This window comes from Lagopus muta, chromosome 1 (assembly GCF_023343835.1).
Source record: "Lagopus muta isolate bLagMut1 chromosome 1, bLagMut1 primary, whole genome shotgun sequence".
Taxonomy (NCBI): domain Eukaryota; kingdom Metazoa; phylum Chordata; class Aves; order Galliformes; family Phasianidae; genus Lagopus; species Lagopus muta.
Genome location: NC_064433.1, coordinates 194,352,789 through 194,375,131, shown reverse-complemented (window position 1 = coordinate 194,375,131; position 22,343 = coordinate 194,352,789). Strand labels below are relative to the sequence as shown.

At 57.4% G+C, this 22,343-nt stretch overlaps 1 protein-coding gene, 1 long non-coding RNA gene and 2 other non-coding genes across 5 annotated transcripts; 1 reads left to right on the top strand and 3 right to left on the bottom strand.

Annotated features, from left to right (window-relative positions):
* Positions 1 to 3,531: 3,531 nt before the first annotated feature.
* Positions 3,532 to 6,527, bottom strand: RPS11 (ribosomal protein S11). The gene is made up of 5 exons (XM_048950954.1): positions 6,430 to 6,527; positions 6,063 to 6,194; positions 5,105 to 5,180; positions 4,547 to 4,676; positions 3,532 to 3,718 (listed from the first exon to the last, which is right to left on the bottom strand). The coding sequence occupies exons 1-5, from the start codon at positions 6,442 to 6,444 to the stop codon at positions 3,595 to 3,597; spliced, it is 477 nt and encodes a 158-aa protein (XP_048806911.1). The 5' UTR covers positions 6,445 to 6,527; the 3' UTR covers positions 3,532 to 3,594.
* On the bottom strand, positions 4,270 to 4,360 carry LOC125688513 (small nucleolar RNA SNORD35). The gene has a single exon (XR_007374771.1). It is a non-coding gene; the product is annotated as a small nucleolar RNA SNORD35 (small nucleolar RNA).
* Positions 4,905 to 4,995, bottom strand: LOC125688514 (small nucleolar RNA SNORD35). Its single transcript, XR_007374772.1, has one exon. It is a non-coding gene; the product is annotated as a small nucleolar RNA SNORD35 (small nucleolar RNA).
* A 105-nt stretch (positions 6,528 to 6,632) lies between the features above and the next one.
* On the top strand, positions 6,633 to 10,786 carry LOC125695966 (uncharacterized). 2 transcript variants are annotated; one of them, XR_007378127.1, is made up of 3 exons: positions 6,633 to 7,056; positions 8,364 to 8,468; positions 9,157 to 10,786. It is a non-coding gene; the product is annotated as an uncharacterized LOC125695966 (long non-coding RNA). The 2 variants fall into 2 exon arrangements; XR_007378128.1 differs by having other exon boundaries at positions 6,633 to 8,468; positions 9,157 to 9,273; positions 9,441 to 10,786.
* The last annotated feature ends 11,557 nt before the right edge of the window (positions 10,787 to 22,343 follow it).

Sequence of the window (22,343 nt, the reverse complement as noted above, 5' to 3'; positions counted from 1 at the left end):
CCTGGCAGCTCCTGCTGTGCTCTGCATTCCCTGCAGGTGGGCGATGCTGGGGGTGGGGGGTGGGCAGGGTGCAGGGGGGGCCTGGGCACAAATCTCTCTGTCTGCTGAGATGCCTGAGTGAACCGGGTGCCCACATGCACACACGTGAGCATGGAAGAGCTGCTGGCACTGCATTGCCTGCGTGGGTCCTCCAGGCAGGAGGAGCTTTGATGGATCACAGAGGAAAGGACACAGCATATCTGTCCCATGTGGCACAGTGCATCCATCCCAGCCACCCCTCTGCAGTAAGGGACTGGGCAGTGGAGTTGGATGATGCGTCAGTTCCTCAGGGGGGACAAACCCCTGGAGCACAGCTGAGCTGCGTGCAGGGCACTGTGAGCTGGAGGGGACGGTGCAGGGACCAGCAGGGACCCATGGGAGGCAGCAGCAGGACTCATCCCTCCCTGGGAGGCCATTGGGGCGCAGGGAATGGTGCAGCCCAGGTCTCCTCTTGCCTTCCTTCCTGCCCAGCCCTGACTCATTTCCTGCCCGTGTGGGGCCAGGTTCCCAGCACTGCCCAGAGCTCACCTCGCTGCAGCCCCACAGCCGAGCTGCACGCAGTGGGGCTCTGTACCCCATGGGGACGTCAGGTTTGTACAGCAGTGCCTCTGCGTGTCCCAAGCAGTGGGATCACAATGTGATGCTCACCCAGGTGCCCTGTGCCACAGCATCTCCTTGCCACAGCATCTCCTTGCCACAGCATCCCGTCCCAATGGCTTCAGGGACATTTTCCAAGGCCTGGGGCTGCATTTGGGATGTGGAGGAAGGCTGGGAGGGTGGAGACCCTGACCTCAGCCACTGGGGAGCTGTGGGGTCCTTAGGGCTGCATGGCACCAAGCTGATGCCCGATGCTCGGTGCCAACAAAGGCAGCACGCAGGGTTGTAAGGGAGGAGCAGCTCTTGCACTGCAAGCACTGCCAGTGGGTGAAGAGCCCCCATCCCCACGTCCCCCCCAGCAGGGGGTCAGCCAGCCCACAGCTGTGGGATTGGGGCGTACCCAGACTGTCACATCTGTGCTCCGAGCTCTGTGCACTGCTGGGCTGCATTGCTGGGCTGGGGATGGTGCACACTTGCTGTTGGCTGGCCAAGCTCCACCTCAAGACTCACTGGTGTATTTTCGGCCCCACGCAGCTGGCAGCTTCATTTCTGCGCTGCCAATGGCCATCTATGGCTAACAGAAGCCTGTGCTTCCTGCCGCTGTGGGCTGGGACAGGAAACACAGCTGAGCAGTTCAGCAACGATGCTGGCTAACAGTGCACGGCAGCAGCTCCACTGCCTGCCCTCTGATTGATGTGTGGCACAGAGCCCAAGGCATTCGGGGTCCCAGAGGGATCACAGGTTTGGGGGACCAGGTGCTGGGCAGGGAGCAGTGGGTGCCATTGGGGCTGTTCAGCCTGGAGAAGAAGAGGCTGATGGGGGACTTTATGGCTCTGTACAACTGCCTGAACGGAGTGCTGAGAGGAGCCTCTGCCCCCAGATAACAGCAAAAGAACGAGACGGAATGGACTCAAATTGCACCAAGGCTGGGTCAGGTTGGGTATTAGGAAGAATTCCTTCCCAGGGTGTTCAGGTACTGGAATGGGCTGCCCTGGGAGGTGGGGGGGTCACCATCCCTGGAGGCGTTAAAGAATTGTGTGGATGTGGTACACAGGGATGCGGTTTAGTGGGAAAATATTGGTTGTAGGTGGATGGTTGCACTGTGTGACCTCAGGGGTCTTCAGTGATTCTGTGATTCGATGGCATCCCCGAGCAGCAGGGCCTCCTCACCAGTGGCCACAGCGTTCCTCAGTGGGCAGAGAGTCCCCAGGCACCCCCAGAAGGCATAAAGCCCCAAGTGCCACAGCACCTCCGTGCAGCACTGCACACCACACACACAGCAGTGGTGCTTCCAGCACAGCGCAGGGGGCGGAGGGGCAGCTGAGGCAGCTGAGGCTGTGCTCCAGCTTCCCTTCTGCTCCGGGTGCTCGGCCACTCACTGTGCTGTGGAGTGCACAGAGGGCTCCCACTCGGTGCCTGTGGGCTCAGGCGACTCAGCTGCCCCACTGCATCTGCTTTCCTCACTTCCCACATGCTCAGAATTCCTGCCAGCTGGAATGGAATGGCTCAATCCAAAGGCACCTTCACAGACCACAGGATCATAGAACGGCCTGGGTTAGAAGGGACCCCGAGGATCATCGCCTTCCAACCCCCTGCCACACACAGGGCCCCCAACCTCCACACCTGGTGCTGGACCAGGCTGCCCAGAGCCCCATCCAACCTGGCACCTCCAGGGGCAAAGCAGCCACAACCTCCTGCAGCCTGCTCCTCTCCGCTCCAGCACCTCACTGCTCTCTGTCAAGAACTTCCCCCTTGTCCTGCCAATATCTACACTTGTAACAAGTTGACTCCCCTCCTGTTTATAACCCCCTTTCAAGTAGTGGAAGGCTGCACTGAGGTCACCCCACAGCTTCTCTTCTCCATGCTGAACAAGCCCAGCTCCCTCAGCCTGTCTTTGTAGGGAGGTGCTGCAGCCCTCTGCTCATCTCTGTGGCTCCTCTCCAACAGCTCCCTGTCTTTCTTATGCTGGGGGCTCCAGCCCTGGACGCAGTGCTGCAGATGGGGCCTCACGAGGGCAGAGCAGAGGGGGGACAATCACCTCCCTGTCCCTGCTGCCACCCCTCTGCTGATGGAGCCCAGGATCCCATTTGCTTTCCAAGCTGTAACCACACACTGCTGCCTCACGTTGCTTTTCACCCACCAGGACCCCCAGCTCCTTCTCTGCAGGGCTGCTCTCAAGCAGTTCTTCTCCCAGTCTGCACACAGATCCAGGTTGCTCAGACCAAGAGCAAAACCTCGCACTTTGCTGGGTCGAGTCTCATCAGGTTCACACAGGCCCACTTTTAGCGTTGACTGAGGTCCCTCTGGCAGGGACCCTTCCTTCCCATCCCTTCCTTCCAACCTCACCCCTCAGCTTGGTGTCATCACTCAACTTGCTGAGGATGCACTGGAGCCACCACTGATGTCACTGGTGATGCTGAAGAGCAACGGTGCCCCATGGGACGTCACTGATCCCCGCCTCCCCCCCAGCAGAGCCATTGAGCACCGCTCTGAATGCATCCTGCAGAGGGGCTCATTCACTGCTCAGCTCACCTCCTCCAACTGTAAGCAACTGCCACCTCCACACAAACCCACAGCAAAAGTATTTTCTTGAGCATTAATTCTCATTTGCTTCCACTGCTGACACCACAGCCCTACAAAATGTGCTCAGAGCTGTGTGTGGAACCACACGGACCTTTCTCATTCAGTTCGTATTTGAACTGCCTCTGCACTGCCAGAGGGACAGCACTCATCCCCCAACCCTCACCCACACCAAACCTTCATTTCTCCTGAGCAGGAAACCAGAGCAGAGCCCACTTAACGCCATCACATTTCCTCAAGAACCAACTCATGCATTTCTGCAGTTCAACGCGCCGCTGCATTTCTGTGCTGTTCACTTCACACCACACACGTAAGGAAGACTTTAGAAAACTTTTATTTTTCCTTTTATTTTTCCCAATTGTGCTCCACACGCTGGCTTTAAAACTTCTGGAATTGCTTCTTGGTGCCAGCAGCCTTCGTGACTTTGAGGACGTTGAACCTGACAGTCTTGCTGAGGGGCCGGCACTCCCCCACGGTGACAATGTCTCCAATCTGCACATCCCTGCAACGAAACAACAGCAGAGGCTGAGTTTGCAGCTGTTTGCTCTGCAGCAAGGATGCGTGCAGTGCATGACGTCGGAAACGCTGCTGTGCAACCCCAGCAGAAGTGACCTTGCATAATCAGAGCTGCAGAATAAGGAGCTGCAATCTGAAGTGCTGCAGGGATGACTGCGCTGAAACAGAAGCGCTCAGCCCCTGAGCTGCCAGCATCGGTCGCTCTGGGCATCAACCCAATGAGAAGTGGGGCTCCCACAGAAGCAGGACGAGTGCTGAGCACCCAAAGGGAAACCCTTCAGCCATCACGAGTTTCCCTTCCAGTCACTTACAGACCTGAGGGACTCCTCAAGCCAGCACGGCTGGGCTGGTATTTGTGCTGCTCCAGGTACACGCTACAGAAACATGCAGGAGATGGACACGGCAGCCTCTGAACCCCTCTGCCCTCAGCATTTGCTTTGGAAACATCAGTCCAAACTTTCTTTTGCTTCCCCCTTTCTCAAGAACCACACAACTGTCACACTGTGGCTCCACGACAGGCTGACTGACTGGAACACGTCTGACGGTTCAGCTGGCGCCACCGGCGTTGTCAGCATCCCCTTCACAACAGGGGCTCTGAAGACCATCGTGAGTTCAGACATCACCACCAGCAAACAAGCTCCAGGTCAGCAGCAGGAACAGAACCATCCCTCCCAGCCCGACGCGTTCACCCACTTCAGCACAGCCTGGGCTGAGCACGGCACGGATTCCACCCGCCTGCGAGGCGCTCAGCACATCTGCAGTGACGTGCATGGAGCTCACAGCTCCTTCCTGCCACCAGGGCTGCTGGACGCACCTGAAGCAGGGGGAGAGGTGCACAGACATGTTCTTGTGGCGCTTCTCAAAGCGGTTGTACTTGCGGATGTAGTGCAGGTAATCGCGGCGGATGACGATGGTGCGCTGCATCTTCATCTTGGTGACCACACCTGGGGGCGAGAGCGGAGGGAGGACAGGAAGCATTCAGTGACCGGCAGCAAAACGTGCTGGGGACCCGTTTGTGACTGCTGCAGAATGGAGGCTTTAAGAGCCCAGACCAGCAGTGCAGTGTTTCACACGTGGAGGCAGGGCCCCTACATTCCACACTTCCTACAGCCAACACTGCCTGCACCACCGACCCAGCAGCCACGCTGCAGAGAAACACCAACAGCTCCTTGTAGCAGGCATCAGCAAAGCCTTTAGGCCTTGTCCTCACAGCCCCTTCACCATGAGGCTTGGAAGACCATCGTGAGAATGACATCACGTGCAGCTCAAGGACCTGAGCTGTGCTTCCCAGCAGCTCCAGATCAACGCTCTGGGCTCTGTGCTGATCTGCTCTGGTGGCATCACGCATTTACGGTGCTGCTGCACAACTCACCTGACAGGATTCGGCCACGGATGGAGACATTACCAGTGAAGGGGCACTTCTTGTCAATGTAGGTGCCCTCAATGGCCTGCAAGAGAAACGATGGTCACAGAATCAGAACGGCCTGGGTTGAAAAGGACCACGATGATCACCCAGTTCCAACCCCCTGCTCTGTGCAGGGTCACCAACCAGCAGACCAGGCTGCCCAGAGCCAGAGTCAGTGCCTGGACAGGCAGCTCTGGACAGAGGCTCAGTGATGATGCTCAGGACTTGTGAGTGCTGCAGCTGTTACAAGAGATCCAAAGGAACCTGGACAAGAGCCCACATGAAGCTAATAAGGTGCAACAAGGCCAAACGCAAAGTACTGCACATCAGCTGGAGCAATCCCAGACATGAGTACAGGCTGAGAGAAGAAATCACCGAGAGCAGCTCTGTGGAGAAGGGCTAAGGGGTTCTGGTGGATGACATGGACACAAGGCAGCAGCGTGCATTCACAGCCCACAAGGCCAGCAGTCCTGCAGGCAGCACCAACAGAGGGGGCAGCAGGCAGGGAGGTGACTGTGCCCCTGTCTGCCCTCGTGAAGGGTCCCATATGGAGCACTGCATCCAGGCCTGGGGTCCCCAGCACAGGAAGGACATGGGGCCGTGGGTCCAGAGGAGGGCACGGGGATGCTCAGAGGACGGAGCACCTCTGTATGGAGACAGGCTGAGGGAGCCAGGGGCGTCCAGCCCGGAGAAGGGAACGCTCTGGGGAGACATCATGTGGCCTCCCAGTCCTTAAAGGGAGCCTACAAGCAAGAGGGGGAGAAACTCTGAACCCAGGCAGCCAGCGACAGGCCCTGAGCAATGGGAGACGTCCAACTCTGGAGGGTGGGAACTGAGTGACCTCCGAGGTTCTTCCCAGCCTCCCCACTTTACTACGAGCCCATGAAACTCAGCGCTGCGGGGCTCAGCACGCAGCCGGCCGTACCTCCTTGGGCGTCTTGAAGCCGAGGCCGATGTTCTTATAGTAGCGGGGCAACTTCTCCTTGCCGCCCTCGCCCAGCAGGGCCCGCTTCTTGTTCTGGAAGATCGTGGGCTGCTTCTGGTACGCCCGTTCGGTCTGAGGCAGGGAAAAACGGCATCACAGACGGCCTCGGGCCCACTGAGACCCCATCGAGACCCTACCGCGGCCTCCATCCCGTGGCCTCCCCCCGCCACCCCAGCGCTCGGTGCCCCATCCGTACGAACGACGCCCACCCCGGGGCTCCTCTCCGGCCCCACAGCCGGCCCCCCCAACCCCCGTGTGAGGCCGGGCGGATTGCAGACACCGCGGCCCAGCGCCGCGCGGGCCCCACCTGCGTGTCCGCCATCTTGGAGAGCGCGGCGGAAAAGGAGCGCGCGTGGTGCGCGGCGCCGCTTATCCGGGGCGGAACCGGAAGGGACGAAACCGGAAGGCGGGGGAAAGAACAGGAAGTTGCCTTGTGGGGGTGGGGACGTGGCCTGCGGCTGGGGTTGTGCGCATGCGTGAGGCGGCCGCGCGGGGTGGGGCGGGCGGGGAGCTGCAGCTTTGGTCGGACGGGTGGGGCGGCTCCGGGTACGGGCTGACATGGGATGGCGGGGTTGGAGGGGACCCCGCAGCCCCGCCCGCAGTCTGGGTGCCCCCAGCTCGGGGTCCCGGCGCCCACCCGCCTGCCCTCGTTGGCCGCCCCCCCCGCCGTGTCACTGTTGACCCCGGCTCAGCCCCTCCTTTCCTCCGCGATTTCTGCTGCCGTTCCTCGCTCGCTCCCCTCGTCCGTGCGCTGCTCCCCCCGGGCGCTCAGCCCTGCTAATGTGCGAGCTCATTGCCTTCCCGACCTGCGTTTCGCTCAGCGCTCTGCTCCCTGCCCGTCCTGTTCCACGCGTGTCCCGGGCTGGTGGTGTCCCGGACCCCACGGCCAGCTGCTTCCCTGTGCCACGTGTGTGATGCTCCTCCAGCCCCGTGGGTGAGCAGGACTGCAGAGGGGCAACCGCTGGGATTTCCTGCCCCGTTGCCCTTTCGGCCCTACGCTGCGCAATGCAGGGCCGTGCTTTGGTGCTGCTGGCCCTTGGGGACATCCCACGTGGACTCAGACCCCACGCTGAGCCCTGATGGGGGCACAGGTGATGTCCTCAGCCACGTCGCTGTGAGGGCTGGGCCTTAAGGTCAGAGCACCATGGTGCCCCTTTCCCCACATCACAACAGAATTGATTCTCGTGGTCTCTTGTCAGGTTTTGGGTGAGATTTCGGGGGCTCCTGCCTGCCCAGGAGGGGAGTCAGCTCTTGGAAAGGGGAGATGACAGCAGGACAAGGGGAAATGGTTTGGAGTTGAGGGAGGGCAGATAGAGGTTGGATGTCAGGGGGAAGTTGTTTAGAGAGAGAGTGGTGAGGTGCTGGAACAGCTGCCCAGAGAGGCTGTGATGCCCCGTCCATCCCTGGAGGTGTTGGAGGCCAGGTTGGATGGGGCCCTGGGCAGCCTGGGCTGCTGTGAAATGGGGAGGTTGGTGGCCCTGCCTGCAGTGGGGGCATTGGATTGTTATCATCCTTGAGGTCCCTTCCAACCCAAACCATTCTGTGATTCCTCCATGGAAATCTGTGGTGTCTGGACGTGTTCCCAATAGCGGGCAAAGCTCCAGTCCTTTGCTGGGGAGGGAGGAGGAGGCAGAGGATTGTGGAACACAGCCTCAGTTCCGTCCCTGGAAGGAGTGTGCCGTGTGTCCTCCTGTGCTCCCTGTCCCCAAACAAAGCTGGCAGGGGGAGGCATTCGGGGACAATCAGTATAGATTATACTGACAGCAAATTGTGCTTGGCCGAGCACAAAGTTAAGGCTTTAAGTGCTTCAAAGCAGTGGTCCATTAAATATTTTGCCTGTTATCTCCCTGACATCCCTCCTATTAACATCTCGTTAGGTCTTTCATAGAATAGGATCGCTAGGTTGGAAAGGACTGACAAGACTGTCTAGTCCAAAGTCCTTTCAACTGTTGTTAACAACCCTGACAGGTGAGCAGTGTTTGGGAAGCAGTGTTTGCATGTTCTGGACCCCAGTGCTGGGGGTATTGTGTGGGCCAGAGGGGTGAGCACTGCCCAGACCCTGCCCTGCCTGCCCTCCCTGGGGCACCAAGACTGCTCTGTGTTCTGCAGCATCATCAGGAAGGCTCAGAGAACGTTATACCAGAGCAAGGATGTTCTCAGATGTAGGGTTTGGATTTGGGGTGGTTCTGTGTGGAGCCTGGGGTTGGACTCGATGGTCTTTGTGGTTCCCTTCCAACTCAGGATGTTCTGTGGTTCTGTGGTTCAGCGATTCGTTGCCAGCCAGAAAACACCTGAGCAGAACGTTTGCAGATGTGGAAGCTCAGGGTGCACCAGCGAGGACTGGGGGTGAGCTGCAAATGCCTGTGCTGTGTTGCCCCAGTGCTGTACTCTGAATCCCCCTCCCACCCATTGCTGCATCTGAGCCCTGAGAAGGGGCCCAGGGGGCTGAGCTGCTGCTGGCACCGACCTCGTGTGTCATAACGTGATCTTTAATGCAGTCCCTTGGGCTGCTGTTCCCCCACAGCAGAGGGATGCAGCGTCAGGGCAGCTGCCCCTTATGTTTGGTGTCAGCCCTGTGGCACGATGTCCTCTATCCCAAGGACGTGCACAGAGCTGCCTGTCGGCCCTGTCCCACACTCCTGTGCTGGCCCTTAGGCCCAGAGCAGGGAAATGGCCCTGGTGTGTCAAAGCACTCAGTGATGCCTCTTAGAGTCGGGGCTGTTTCATCAGCTGGGTGCAGAGGCTGCTTACAGCAGCTGGCATGGGAAGGCCCCTGGGATCACTGAAACAAACTCATGGAGCTCAGAAAAACCTTCAAGATCACCAAGTCCCGCCTGACCCACCAAGTCCTATCGCTGACCTGTTCCTCAGTGCCACATCTGCCCATTTCTTACACATCTCTGGGGTCGGTGAGCCCATCGCAGCCCTGGGCAGCCCGTTCCAGTGCCTGGCCTCCCCTCTCTGTTTAGAAGTTCTGATATCCACCCTGAACCTCCCCTGGAACGACCTGAACTGTTCTCTCACACCCTGTCAGATGTCACCTGAGAAAGGAGAGCAGTGAGAACTCCCAAAACCTCCTGTGCTGCTGCCTGTGGACCTTCTGCAGAACCCACACCTTCCTCCTGTGTTGGAGCACTGATTGAAATCAATGGTACGTGTAGGACCTTAGCTTAAGCCCTGTCCAATTATTCCAAACCTAAAATAAAGCCGAAGGCTCAGAACCACTCAGCTCAGTCACATCTCTGAGGGTCTGCAGCTTTCATACAGCATCCGAGCAGAGATCTGCCGTTCTGCAAACCATCTATTGCCCCATTCCAGGCAGTTTTCTGTTTGCTTCAATGTGGTACACGGGCCTCAGATGGACTCGGACTCCTTTCTCGAGACACTGATGTGTGAGATTTGGAAACCCAGCAGATCTAGGGGTTGATTTGCAGCGGCACTTCGTCCACACTGCGCTCGGTCCTGCAGGAGGAGGCACAGTGCATCCTCAGCACAACGGTGCAGTTAAGTAGGGCAACGGCGACAGACAATCAGCAGGACGGCTTGGTGGATTATTTACACACAGCTCAGCCCAGCTGTGGCTGCAGGCTCTGTGCTTGTTCAAGGACACGGGCTGGAAGCTCCCTGCAGCCCAACGTGCTGGGATGTGATGCTGAGCTGTGCCCCGGGGAAGGCAGCACAGGGGCCGCTTCACATGGCGACCTCTGGGCATCACATCTGGGTGATCAGTTACTGGGCATGGTGATCAGTTACTGGGCATGGTGATCAATTACTGGGCATGGTGATCAGTTACTGGGCATGGTGATCAATTACTGGGCATGGTGATCAATGTCTGGGCATGGTGATCAGTTACTGAACATGGTGATCAATGGGTGTGGTGACCACTTCACATGGCTTACAAGCCACTTCCCGGCTTGCAGTGTCCCTGGCTTTGAAGGAAAGCCAACATAGAATCAGAGAACTGTTCAGGTTGGAAAAGACCCCCGAGTCCAGCCCCAACTCGCCCCACCACACCTGCTGACCGCGTCCCTTGGTGCCACGTCCTCACTGCCATTGAACACCTCCATGGACGGGGACTCCGCCACCTCCCTGAGCTGCTGTCAACACCAGCCTGCAGCAATGGAGATGAAGCTGCTGAGCAGGGCCTTCCCTGCAGTCCAGACGCTGGGGTCCCCATGCAGGCTCTGCTCCCACCCCTAGCGTTATGCACTCAGCTCTCACTGTGGCTCTCAAACTCCATCGCCCTGCTGGGTGAGCTCTCGTGCCCCCGGGACAAAACCTGACCAGATTCCCATCGATGGGAATCTCCCATCCCTGGAGACTTTCAAGGCGAGGCTGGACCAGGACCTGGTGGAGCTGCGGTGTCCCTGTGAATTGCAGGGGAGTTGGGCTGGATGGCCTTCAGAGGTCCCTCCCAACACTGAGGGTTCTGTGATTGCACGATGGGCTGCAGGCAAAGCTGCAGTGCCCTCCACCAGAGGACGGAGCCGTGCTGCAGCTCCAAGATTGTGATCTGATGTATGAGGAATGTTAGCGTCAGCATGAGCGCGGAGAAACGTTATCAGGGAGCTTAGGAAATTAGGGACGGTCTGGAGATCGTCAGAGGGAGGGATTTCATCTCCCTGGAAATTTCTTGAAGGTCTTAAAAAAGCAGCGCTGCCGCTGTTTGTGCCAACGACTCGATAATCCAATTCCAAATTCATAAATAAAGCTTTGTTCCAAAGTTATTTCAATTTGCCCTGTGCCCAGGTACAGGAGAACCGCGTCGCAATTTATTGTTCCCTCTTAATGTGTGTCTGCCAGGAGGGCGGCCAGTCTGAAGTCAGGCAGCACAGAGAATGCCACGGATGAGCCCTGAATACAAATGCAAAGGAAATTATCTTTTTTTCTGTCGTCACAAGGCTCAGGTATTCAGATTCTTTCCAATACACAGCTTGGCTTCTACCTGCAGTTGTGTGCAGGGTTGTGTTCTGCACGGACAGCCCCCAGTTACGGCACTTCTCCCTCTCTCAGCGTGAGCCACTGATGGAGCTGTGGCTCCATGACCACGGGGGGACATGGGGGCGCGTGGGACGAGGCGGTGTGCTGGCTTCCCCGTGGTTGTGCTGCTCACCACCAGCCGTGGCAGTTCCTGATGTGTTGTTTTGTCCCTGCAGACACCGCTTGCGCTGCTGTGCACAACATGGCTGCACCCCATGGATGCCCGCTGCCCCTGGACGCGTCCCCACTACTCTCCATGGGGCTGTGGCACTTTGGAGCCACACTGGTGCTCCACAATTCTGCCCTTGTGATGAAAGCTGACAGAAACTGCAGCGCTGGAGGCCAAGGTAGACAGGAGGAGAGGTGGTGGCTTCTGCCCGCAGAGAAGCGGGAGGCAGGGCTTGGATCCAGCTGTGCCCAGAGCACTGCTGGCACAGCTGTGTGACACAGCAACGTCCCGGCTGCTCCGTCCTTGAGAGATTAAGCAGAGCCTTCCCTCCCCAGCACAATTAGTGCTTTGCCCTCGCTCCTGCGCTTTGCTTAAGCAGATTTGTGGGACTGATGTGCTGCTTTTGTGGTTAATCCCTACGAGCCCGTTTTAGCAACCCAGCTGCAATTCCTGCAGAGAACAGTGACCTACAGGAGGCCAAGCCGTGCCCAGGCCCTGCTCTGAGCTCTTCTCTTGCAGTGAGCACTGGGGGATTTACCTGGGGCCCTGCTGTGTCACTACACGCTGCTGTGGCTCTGGGCTGCCAATGGAAGGAGGTTGTGGTGGCAGGAGGGCTGTGGCCCCGCTGTACAGAAAATGGAGAGAGAGGGTCTGCCCGCTGCCCCTGGACGCGTCCCCACTGCTCTCCATGGGGCTGTGGCACTTTGGAGCCACACTGATACTCCACAATTCCCCCCTTGTGATGAAAGCTTACAGAAACTGCAGCACTGGAGGCCAAGGTAGACAGGAGGAGAGGTGGTGGCTTCAAGCTGTGCCAGGAGATGTTCAGGGTGGAAATCAGGGAAAATTTGTTTTCTAAACAAGTGGTGATGCATTGGAACAGGGTGCCCATGGAGGTGGTGGGGTCACCATCCCCAGGGGTGTTCAGGAACTGTGGAGATGTGGCACTGAGGGCAGTGGGCAGTGGGCATGGGGGGGTGGGCTGGGGTTGGGCTTGGGGATCTTGGAGGGCTTTTCCGACAGTAATGATCTCCTCTCCTCTCCTCTCCTCTCCTCTCCTCTCCTCTCCTCTCCTCTCCTCTCCTCTCCTCTCCTCTCCTCTCCTCTCCTCTCCTCTCCTCTCCTCTCCTCTCCTCTCCTCTCCTCTCCTCTCCTCTCCTCTCCTCTCCTCTCCTCTCCTCTCCTCTCCTCTCCTCTCCTCTCCTCTCCTCTCCTCTCCTCTCCTCTCCTCTCCTCTCCTCTCCTCTCCTCTCCTCTCCTCTCCTCTCCTCCCCTCCCCTCCCCTCCCCTCCCCTCCCCTCCCCTCCCCTCCCCTCCCCTCCCCTCCCCTCCCCTCCCCTCCCCAGACAAGAGGCAATTTTGTTAATTGCTGCAGCTTCTGGTGATCCACTTTCTCTCTGTATCCAACTTTCTCAAGGTCAGACAAATTTTGGAATTAATTCTCTCATTAGGAAACGAGAGTCTTCCACCCTGCACTTATTTCAGCCCCTCATTCCTTCCCTGCCATTCCCCGCTCTCTTCAATTCAGCCGTTGTGCTGTGGGAAATTCACCCTCCAGCCTTCACTCCGACCTCAGTCTTTCAATCCCCGAGCCCCTTTGCTGCCCCCCCCCAGCTGCTGTGCCAGAGCATCACCACTGCCTTGAAAAGAAATCCCTCCCAGCACCCAACCTGAACCTCCCCTGATGCAACTCGAGGCCACGCTGTGCCTGTGCCCATCCATGCAGCACCACTGGGGGCAGTTCCCATTGCTGGATGGGACATGGCACATCCTATTTTCTCGGCCAGCAGTGGCCCCAGCCACGGGCAGAACTGCTCAGGGTGATGAGAGGGGCGGTTGGATAGATGTGTGCTCAGCACGGGGCAAAGCTCAATGAGCGTGGCGCCCCACCAGCTGCAGGGCAGCCCAGCACGCTGCGTTAGCTCACCTACTGATATTTTACAGGGCTTTCAAAACAGAGCTTGTGCCCAACAAGAAACGTGAAGCACGGTGTACAGCAGAAAGCATAGATCAAATCAATAACCTGCCCAGTAATGAAAGACATTTCCTCTGCGGCGGGCGAGATCCAATAAACACAGCGCCCCGTGGGACAGCCCTGGAGCAGCCCTGGAGCAGCTCCATCCACCTGTGAGCAGCGGGACGGTGCCTGCAGCGCTCCTGCACGACTCCCCAGCACCAGCTGCTCCTGCTCCATGCAAGCAGCAATTCCATTCGTGCCTCTGCGTCAGGATGCGTTTGGTCAAGGTCTCGTTTTCTGCATCCATCTCAGTGCAGCTCAGTGCTCTCCAGAGCAGTGCTGTTGTCCTCAGCCCGTGCCAAGCGTGTCTGGGGGATGAAGGCTGCTATCAGCACAACCCAGAGATGTGATGCCTTCACCAGCACCGCCTGCGTCCCCTCACAGTGGCAGGAGAGCCGAGCACCAGCCAGGAGCAAAGCAGCAGAGTGGGCACAGCGCTGCCGTGGTGCTGCTCCTCAGCTGCCGCTTTTGTGCCAGCTGCCATCGTGCTCCCACCAATGTGACACACAGTGCTGCGGTGCCACCGCCTCCCCGTGGAGCTTCGGTCCTGGGGGCTGACTTATTGGAGAAGTGCTCCAGGCCCCAGGCCTGCTGGGGTGCAGAAGACATTGGGTAATCCTTGTACTCTAACTTCTGGTTAGCCCTGAAGTGGGCAAGGGGTTGGACTCAATAATCTTTGTAGAGCCTTTTCAACTGTTCCGTTCTATTCTGTTCTATCAAGGGGAAATGGTTTCAAACAAGAGGAGAGCAGATTTAGATTCAGCGTAAGGAATAAGTTGTTTACAATGAAGGTGGCGAGGCAGTGGCACAGGATGCCCAGAGAGATGGTGGATGCTCCGATCCTGGAGACACTCAAGGTCAGGGCATGGGGCTGTGAGCCCTGATGGAGCTGAGGGTGTCCCTGTTCATCCCTGTTTCCTTCTCCTTCTCCCTTCTCCCTTCTCCCTTCTCCTTCTCCTTCTCCTTCTCCTTCTCCTTCTCCTTCTCCTTCTCCTTCTCCTTCTCCTTCTCCTTCTCCTTCTCCTTCTCCTTCTCCTTCTCCTTCTCCTTCTCCTTCTCCTTCTCCTTCTCCTTCTCCTTCTCCTTCTCCTTTCTCCCTTCTCCTTCTCCTTCTCCTTCTCCTTCTCCTTCTCCTTCTCCTTCTCCTTCTCCTTCTCCTTCTCCTTCTCCTTCTCCTTCTCCTTCTCCTTCTCCTTCTCCTTCTCCTTCTCCTTCTCCTCCTTCTCCTTCTCCTTCTCCATGGCATCCCCATCCCCATCCCCATCCCCATCCCATCCCATCCCCATCCCCATCCCCATCCCCATCCCATCCCATCCCATCCCAAAACAATTATCAAGGCAGAAACTGAAGGATTGAGTGATGGAGGCCGTGTATGAGTCGCTCAGCACACTGTGAGGTTCTGCAGCTCTGTGTCCAAACTCGGATCATCTGGCAGTGCTGACCCTCTGCTCTGCTGCCCCATAACGTGCTGAGCCTGAACCCCATCTGCTTCTCAGCCCCACAGAGCTCTGCCCCTCCTGTGTGCTCCCAGCCTGGGCAGGCAGCTCCAAGGCAGGGGTGGCACAGAGCTGGGATGGCACGGAGCTGAGTTAACTCTCCTTCCATACGTTGGATACCAGTTTTTGTATTCCATTATCTGTTGAGGAATTTAATTTGTTAACTCGATTGGGTCTGGAGCTCTTCCGGCCCTGAGGGAACTCAGTGTCACTGAATGCTCCTTCCTCCTGCCCACAGCTCTTGGTCTCAATGTCCTCGTGCTTTTTTTCTCTGAGCTCCCGGGATGCTCTCATCCCATTGCCATCAATCAGGGGCACTGCAGCCCTCCCTCTGTTTCCCGATGCCGTTGCAGCACTGCTGATGCACAGGCGCTGCTGTTTGGTTCCATCACGCGTGGCTCCATCTCCTTTCTGAACATTTCCATCCTCCCCTTGAGGACCCTCAGCTCTTGCACTCCCAGACCCGCAGCTGTGGCCACAGCTGTGCTCTGCTCATTGACCGACAGACAGACAGGAACAGACATACATGCACAGACTGACAGACACAGACAGACAGATGGGGCTGTCACGTAGTTCGCTGCTTTGGAGGGTTCCCATCCCACTGCTCCATCAGCAGCGCAAGCTGCGCCTGCACCGCCCAGGTTTCTCCCTGGTGGGGACATCGCTTCCTCTGCAGGGGGATTATGGATAATACATTCCGGTCTAATTAAAATTTGCTGAAGTAATTAGGAGATAATGGCATCGCTGTTCTTTGGGGTGTGAGTCTGATTATTGCATGATTAGATCTCTGCCGGCTATAAGAAATTTCACAATCATGGTACCTTCAGCTTTGCAGAACATTTAATTGTGGAAAGCCACCAAATGTCCCCTGCGATGGGAACAGGAACTGCAGGCACCCGGGCAGTGGGGCCACAGTGGTATCTCCTTGCTGTCCCCATCCCCATCTCTGGCCCTGTTCTCATCCCCATCCCTGTCCCCTACCCTGTCCCTGTCACTGTCCTTCGTGGGGAGTGGGGGCACATGGGGCTGCCAGGCAGGCTGAAGGCCAAAGGGGCTGGAAGCTGCAGCACCAGAGCACTTTGGATCCCATCCTAGGGGCTGCTATTCATCTCCTGAGTCAGACTGAGGACAGCATCCATCACGTCCTGGAACAATTCCATCATCTCCTGGGTGCGTCCCGTCTGCTGGGACAGAGAATCATAGAGATATGAAGTTGGAAGAGCATCTCATCCAACATCATCGTCGTCTCCCAGGACATCACCATCATCTGCTGGGGACCCACTGGAGGCAGAGCAGGGCCAGGTGGAGAAGTGGCACTGAGGGACGCAGTCAGAGGTGCAGCGGGGCGGCTGGATTGGGCTTGGGGGTCAGGGGGGGCTTTTCCAGCCTCCATGGCTCCACGATGCTGTGAGTGGATGAGTCGCAGGCGAGCACGAGGCTTACCAAAGCCCCATAGCATCCCTCTGCAGCCCCCTGGATGGTTCCTGCTCTGTGCCACACAGCGCTGCTCAGACTGATTGTTAATTAGGAGATAATGAAGTCAGAAAAGAGCAGTAAGTGTAGGGAGGGAGAACTCAGATAAGGGCAGAAAAAGCAAAATGAAAACATTCCCCAGAACAATGACATGCGGTGGTTAACCTGCTTAAGGAAGAGCAAACAAGCAGCAATGGAAATGAAAACAAGTGGTGCTTGCAGCACCAGGACTAATTACAACACAAGCACGTGAAACCGCCTCTATTTCTGATAGCTTTGAGGTGGTTCTGTTCTTTGTTTCACTGATCTGTTCTCTTTGTTCTTCTCTTGGAAAGACAGCATCAGAATCGTCAGCGTTGGAAAAGACCTCCGGGATCATCAGGTCCAACCATCGACCCACCTCATCTCACCAAACATGGCAGAGATCCTGATCCTGTCCTCTGAGGGAACGGGCCGGAGCCTCTGCTGGGTCAGACCCACGTAAACTGTGGGTGCATTGGTAGATAGAGTGGTTCTACCATGTCAAAGGAGGGCTGTTTGCTAAGAGAGCCTCTGGGGACCATGGGGAGATGTTACCTGTGAGACCCGTTGTGGGGCTGACGTGCATCACAGCCCCACCTCCACGCAGGTCCCTGGGGAGGCACTGGGGAGGTGCAGGTGGCAGGGGCAGCCCAACAAGATCTGCCTGTCCTGGGTCGATGGCCACAGTGATGGAGCTTTAGGGTTGGTGCAGGAGACGTGCAGATAAAGGCTCTGCTTTTGGAGCAGCTGCTGCCCTTGAAGTGCACTGCAGCCGTACCACGTGTGGGACAGAGGGCTCATTCTGAGGGCATCCATCCCCACACCCAATGGGGCAATGCTCACCTTCCAGCGGTGCGCTGCTGGCTGCCCTGCGCTCCTTTCCACAGCCGGGGTCCTGCTGTGTTTGCCTTTCCTCCACACGGGCAGCAGTCGCCGTCTGCAGATAATTGTTGGCAGTTTGTACCTGCGTTCTGCTCTGCTCCTATGGCCAAGTCTGCTGAGCAGCTGCTGCAGCTGTGGCTGTTCCAGTTCACAGCAGGGAAATTGGGCCTTTAAGGATCCCTTCCTACTCAAACCATTCTGTGTTTCCATGCTCAGTGCTCCATCTCCTGACCATGGGTGTCCCCAGGAATGGGTCACCCACCCCCTCTCCAGGCAACCTGTGCCAGTGCCTCACCACCCTCAGTGTTCTTCCTTATATCCAATTCTCCCCTCTTTTGGTTTGAAACCATTTCCCTTGTCCTATCACACAGACCCTGCTGAAAAGTGTCTCCCTCCTCCCCCCCGGCCCCCTTTTGATTACAATGCCAGAGGGAAGGGCAGCAAATCCAGGTGAGCTGAGAATTGCACCTAATGCACTCATTCCTCCACGTGACACCAAATGTCACCCTGAGCACCCGAAGGGACCCTCAGTGTGTCCTCAGTGTGCAATAGGAGCGTGCTGCTGCCCGCTGCTCCACAGCATGGCTGTGCTGTGCCAGCCTGCGGCGCGGAACCCAGCAGCACTGATGTGGCACTGGTGCCATTCCTTCCAGAAATGGGAAAAGGACAGAAATAAGAGAGCAGCCAACTGCCTGTGAGCTCATTGAAAATAGCACAGAGGATCTGTGTACAGTAACTGAGGATAAAGCAGTGCCCAGCCAGCCTGGATTCATCGGAGCACGGAACGACTTGGAAGGGAGAGGTTGGTTGGAAAAGGCCTCCAAGATCATCGAGCCCAAATGTCAGCCCATCCCCACCATGCCCAATGCTGGAGAATCGAGCACCATCCCTAGGAGACATGAGGTGACACTCCTGTCCCGTGCAGCAGTGCCACGGCCACGGGAGCAGTGGGACTCAAGTGAGTGTGGCCATGGCCACAGCACCATGCAGGTGAGGGCTGGTGCTGCTGTGCTCTGTGTCTCCATTGCCACACAGGTAAAAGCTCCGTGCTGCCAGCTGTCTGCTTCCAATGGTGCACAGCTGCTTTGTGTGCAGCACGATGCTCGTGCTGAGTGGGGCTGACAAATGTGCCACGGCTACTTGAGAGCGCTGAGGTTGGAGCACAGCGTGCTGCTGCTGGCGCTGCTCTGCCCTGCTCCCCGCCTATTGCTGTGGGATCTCCACGTCACACAGGGAAAGCTCTCAGAGGAAAGATGGTCCTGAGAGCAAAAATAGCATCTCTGGAGCATCCGTGCTGCTGCTTCTCTGCATTTCTGTTCTCTTGACCTCGAGGCCGTGTGGTGCTTGCTGCCGAGCTATTACGAGCGGTGAGCACTGTGTTCTGCCTCCTCTTCTCCCAGAGAGAAAACACTTAAAGGTTAAATATATACTGGGCATCGCTCTGCGAGTTCTGTGGTTGGAAATGCAGTCATAAAGCAAATGTTTGGGCATGCACAGAGTCGGGGGTCTCAGCTTTCCCGGGACGGCACAGCCCAGCAATGGCCCGTGAGCAGGAGATGGGCTCCTCCTGGGCACTTCTGGTGTGAGCAATTCTCCTCCCTCTGGAAGAAGAAAAATGCAACCAATTTGGTGTCGCGGAACTCCAGCCTACATGCTCTGATCTCTTCGTGGGACAATTCTTATTGTTGTGCTTTGGAAACTGAAAGAACCAAGTCCAATGGTGAAATGAGGGCTGAACTGCAGAGGTGCCTTTTGGAGAGCAGCTGGAGTGCAAGCGCTGAGATCTGCGCCATGGCTTCAGACTGAGCCCTGGGCAGATGCACTGGGTGTGGGACAGGAGCTGCGGGGAGGGCAGGCTGCTCCCAGCACTGTTTGGCTTCTCTGCTTTGCAGACATCTGGGCACTGAAGGCATCAGGGAACGGAGGAGGCAGGGGCCAACGGCACAGCTCCTCCTGGACATCCAGAGCTGCAGTGCTGCGTCTCACTCTGACCCACTGCTCCCGGTGTGGGGAGGCGTTCGGCTCCCACGGGACCTCGTTGCTCCGACAGCAAAGCGCTCAGCTCTGAGGAAACGGTGGCTCCAAGCGGCTGTGGGAGAGAAATGCCAAAAGCATCAGCACCGACCCAAGGGAGCTCTGCTGTGCTGGGGCTGTGCCAGAGCAGAACCGCGTCTCGTCCAGGCTGTGCCGTGATCTCTGCAACCACAGAGTGGGGAGGGAAGCATCGTTGTGCTGGGAGGACGAGGACTGTGAAATAAACAGCGATAATTGAAAAGCCTTCAAACAATGGCGCAGCGGCTGTGTTAGCAGAGCTGGCAGCACCAGCTGAGCCCGGCCTGGGAACGTGAGCAGGTGATGTTGGGCAGGGAGCACAGTGTGCACAGCCTGTGTGTCCCCACAGCCCCGCAGCGGGGCTAAAGGGGGGGAGCATGAAGAGGGGAAAATGGCACAGCAAAGAGGGGTCCCTCACCAGGCACTGTGCCGTTGGCTGTCCCTGGGCCTGGGGCTGCAGAGGTGCTCCGATGTGTTGCCAGCAGCCCCCAGGAGAGGCCCAAACCCGGTGCAGAGGGTCTGTGCTCCGTGTGAGTGAGGGTCTGTGTGTGAGCAGGGTGGCAGCGCACCCCAAGGCAGCGATGGTGTTTGGGAACTGCTCACTGCAGCCAACGCTCCCCAGAGGAGATGATGAGGATCTGAATGGGGCTGTGCCACGATGTGCCTTGCAAACCTGGGGGCTGGCATCCTCTCCGTGCCAGGCTGTGGAGCCCCTCGCGCTCCTCATTCATCACAACTGCTCTCAGCGCCGCTGCTGCAGGATCTCCCCGGGAAGGATCCCACTGCCTGCGCTGCGGCCCTACAGCATTTCTTACCTCACAGAGACCTCTAGAGTCCACAGCGGAGCACACGGCGTCTCTCCAGCCTCCAGCACGTGGTGCCGGCCCCACAGAGGCTCCCCTGTTTCCTGCTATCTGTGACTGTACCAAGGGTGTGCCCTGTCCCTTTGCCCAGACCTTTAATGGTGATGCTGGATGGACCGGACCCAGCACTGACCCCAGCTGCGCTCTGCTCGTTGCTGACCTCCCATAGATCGTGTCCCACTGCCTACTGGGCTTGGTGCACACGGATGGACTGGGGCTGCCCCAGCACCCGTGGGGCAGCAGCGACTCCAGCCCTGCATGGTGGGGCTGATCCTCTCAGTCCTGGTGTTTCCAGGTCCTCCCAGCTTGGTGCTGTGGGCACTGGTCCCTCTGACAGCAGACCCAAACTGGAAAGTTACAGCAAATGCTGACAGGAACGTGGGCAGGACTGAGCGTGACCGGTACTGATGGTACCAGAAACCTGCCTGGTGTTCTCCAGATGAATGAGATGCAGAGCTCCTGCAGTGAGGGTTGGGCAGGAGAGGGGCTGGAGGTGGGCAAAAGAGAGGCAGGATGAGGCAGGGAGGAGCAGGGCAGGTGATGGGCAGAGGGGGCAGTGGAGCAGGGCAGCACTGGGCAGCCAGGGGGGGAAGCACTCTGTGACTCTGTGTTGGTGTGCAGCTGATGGAAGTCCTGAAGTGTATCTGCTGTCTGCATGCATTGGTTGCATCTGTTGTTCTGAGCCTGAGGCAGTACAGCAATGGAACCCTGCAAGAAATCTCTGAATGATGGACACTGCACTGCAAGCCAAGTTATACTGGATTCATACTGCTGGTTTCATCCAAAAAGAACACAACTACTCTCAATCACTTTGCTTTGGTTCTGGATGGAAAGAAATCGTCAGTTCACAGAGTCCTTAGGACTTCAGGCTCATTTTTCTGCCACATGGATGGATCTTCAACATGTCAGATGCAGGCAGATGTTTCAGTATTGTTTTGCATCCTTCAAACAAAGCTGTCGTTCCAGTTCCTTTGTTTGGCCACCATCTCGCATGTTAGAAATGCCTTTGCAATAGCAATGAGTTATGAATTATGCCGTTCTGGTGTTCTGGTCAGTGCTGGCCCAGACCAGCAGCTCGACCTGAGCAGAGACTCTGCAGCTGCTGTGCAGTGTGAGCACATCAACGCGGCCGCTGTGCTGTTTGCTGTGGGTTGGAGTCAGAGGGAGGAACCCTTCCCACAGAGACAGGGGCAGAGCTGGGGGCTGCTGGGGAGGTTTTGGAGCACGAGAAGCCAGCAGGCACCTGGTGGGACAGTGCAGGGCCATCAGCAGGGTGATGCAGGCTCTGCTCTGTGCACTGAGTGGGAGTGCAGCGCAAATGGTGGAGAGCAGGAAATGCCTTCACTCACCTGCAGGGTCACTTCTGGTTAATCTTTAATGCAGAGCAGTTTAAAAGCCCACAAAACACCACAGCTCCTGCTGTGGTTCGGGAGGGGAAGGTTTAACCACGGCCCCCAGCCTTCAGGGAGGACCCTCACTGCTCCCATTGGGGCTCAGCTGAGAGCTGGGCCGACCCTGTGGGGTGTGTTGTGCCAGCATCGGTGTTTGGGCAAGGATTCCTGCTTGAAAGGAGCAGAAAGCAGTGAGCTGACAGGTGAGAGAAATCTGCCTCTGTGCCTCTGAGTGGGATAAGGGCAGTCAGCACAGAATGGCTGCGGTGCCTGGGAAGGTCTGGGGAAGTCCTGCATTCCTGCAGGTCTGCCCATGTTCGGCTCTTTGTAGCCTCTCTGGGATGGGCCAGGGATACAAAAAGGGGGGACGAGGACAAGGGGAATGGCTTTAAAGTGAGCCAGGGGAGGTTTGGGTTGGATGTGAGGAGGAAGTTTTGGAGGCAGAGGGTGGTGAGGCAGTGGCACAGGTTGCCCAAGGAGGCTGTGGATGCCCCATCCCTGCAGGCATTCGAGGCCAGGCTGGATGTGGCTCTGGGCAGCCTGGGCTGCTGGTTGGCGACCTGCACACAGCAGGGCTTGGAGCTGGATGAGCGCTGTGCTCCTCTGCAACCCAGGCCATTCCGTGATTCTATGATTCTATGAAAAAACACTTTATATCATTTACAAATGGATCAACATGTTTCTGTGGGTGGAAACAGGGATAAACTGGTCCAGCAGAAGTTCCAGGGGTGCTCAACAACCCCAAGACACCTGGTAGCATCAGAGCTGGTTTTATTCCTGACTTAACAAGAGCTCTCAGAAACTGATCTGAACCGATGGAGGCATTGTATTGTTTCATCAAATGGGGCTGACAATTGCCTGCCACAAAGCAAGCCAA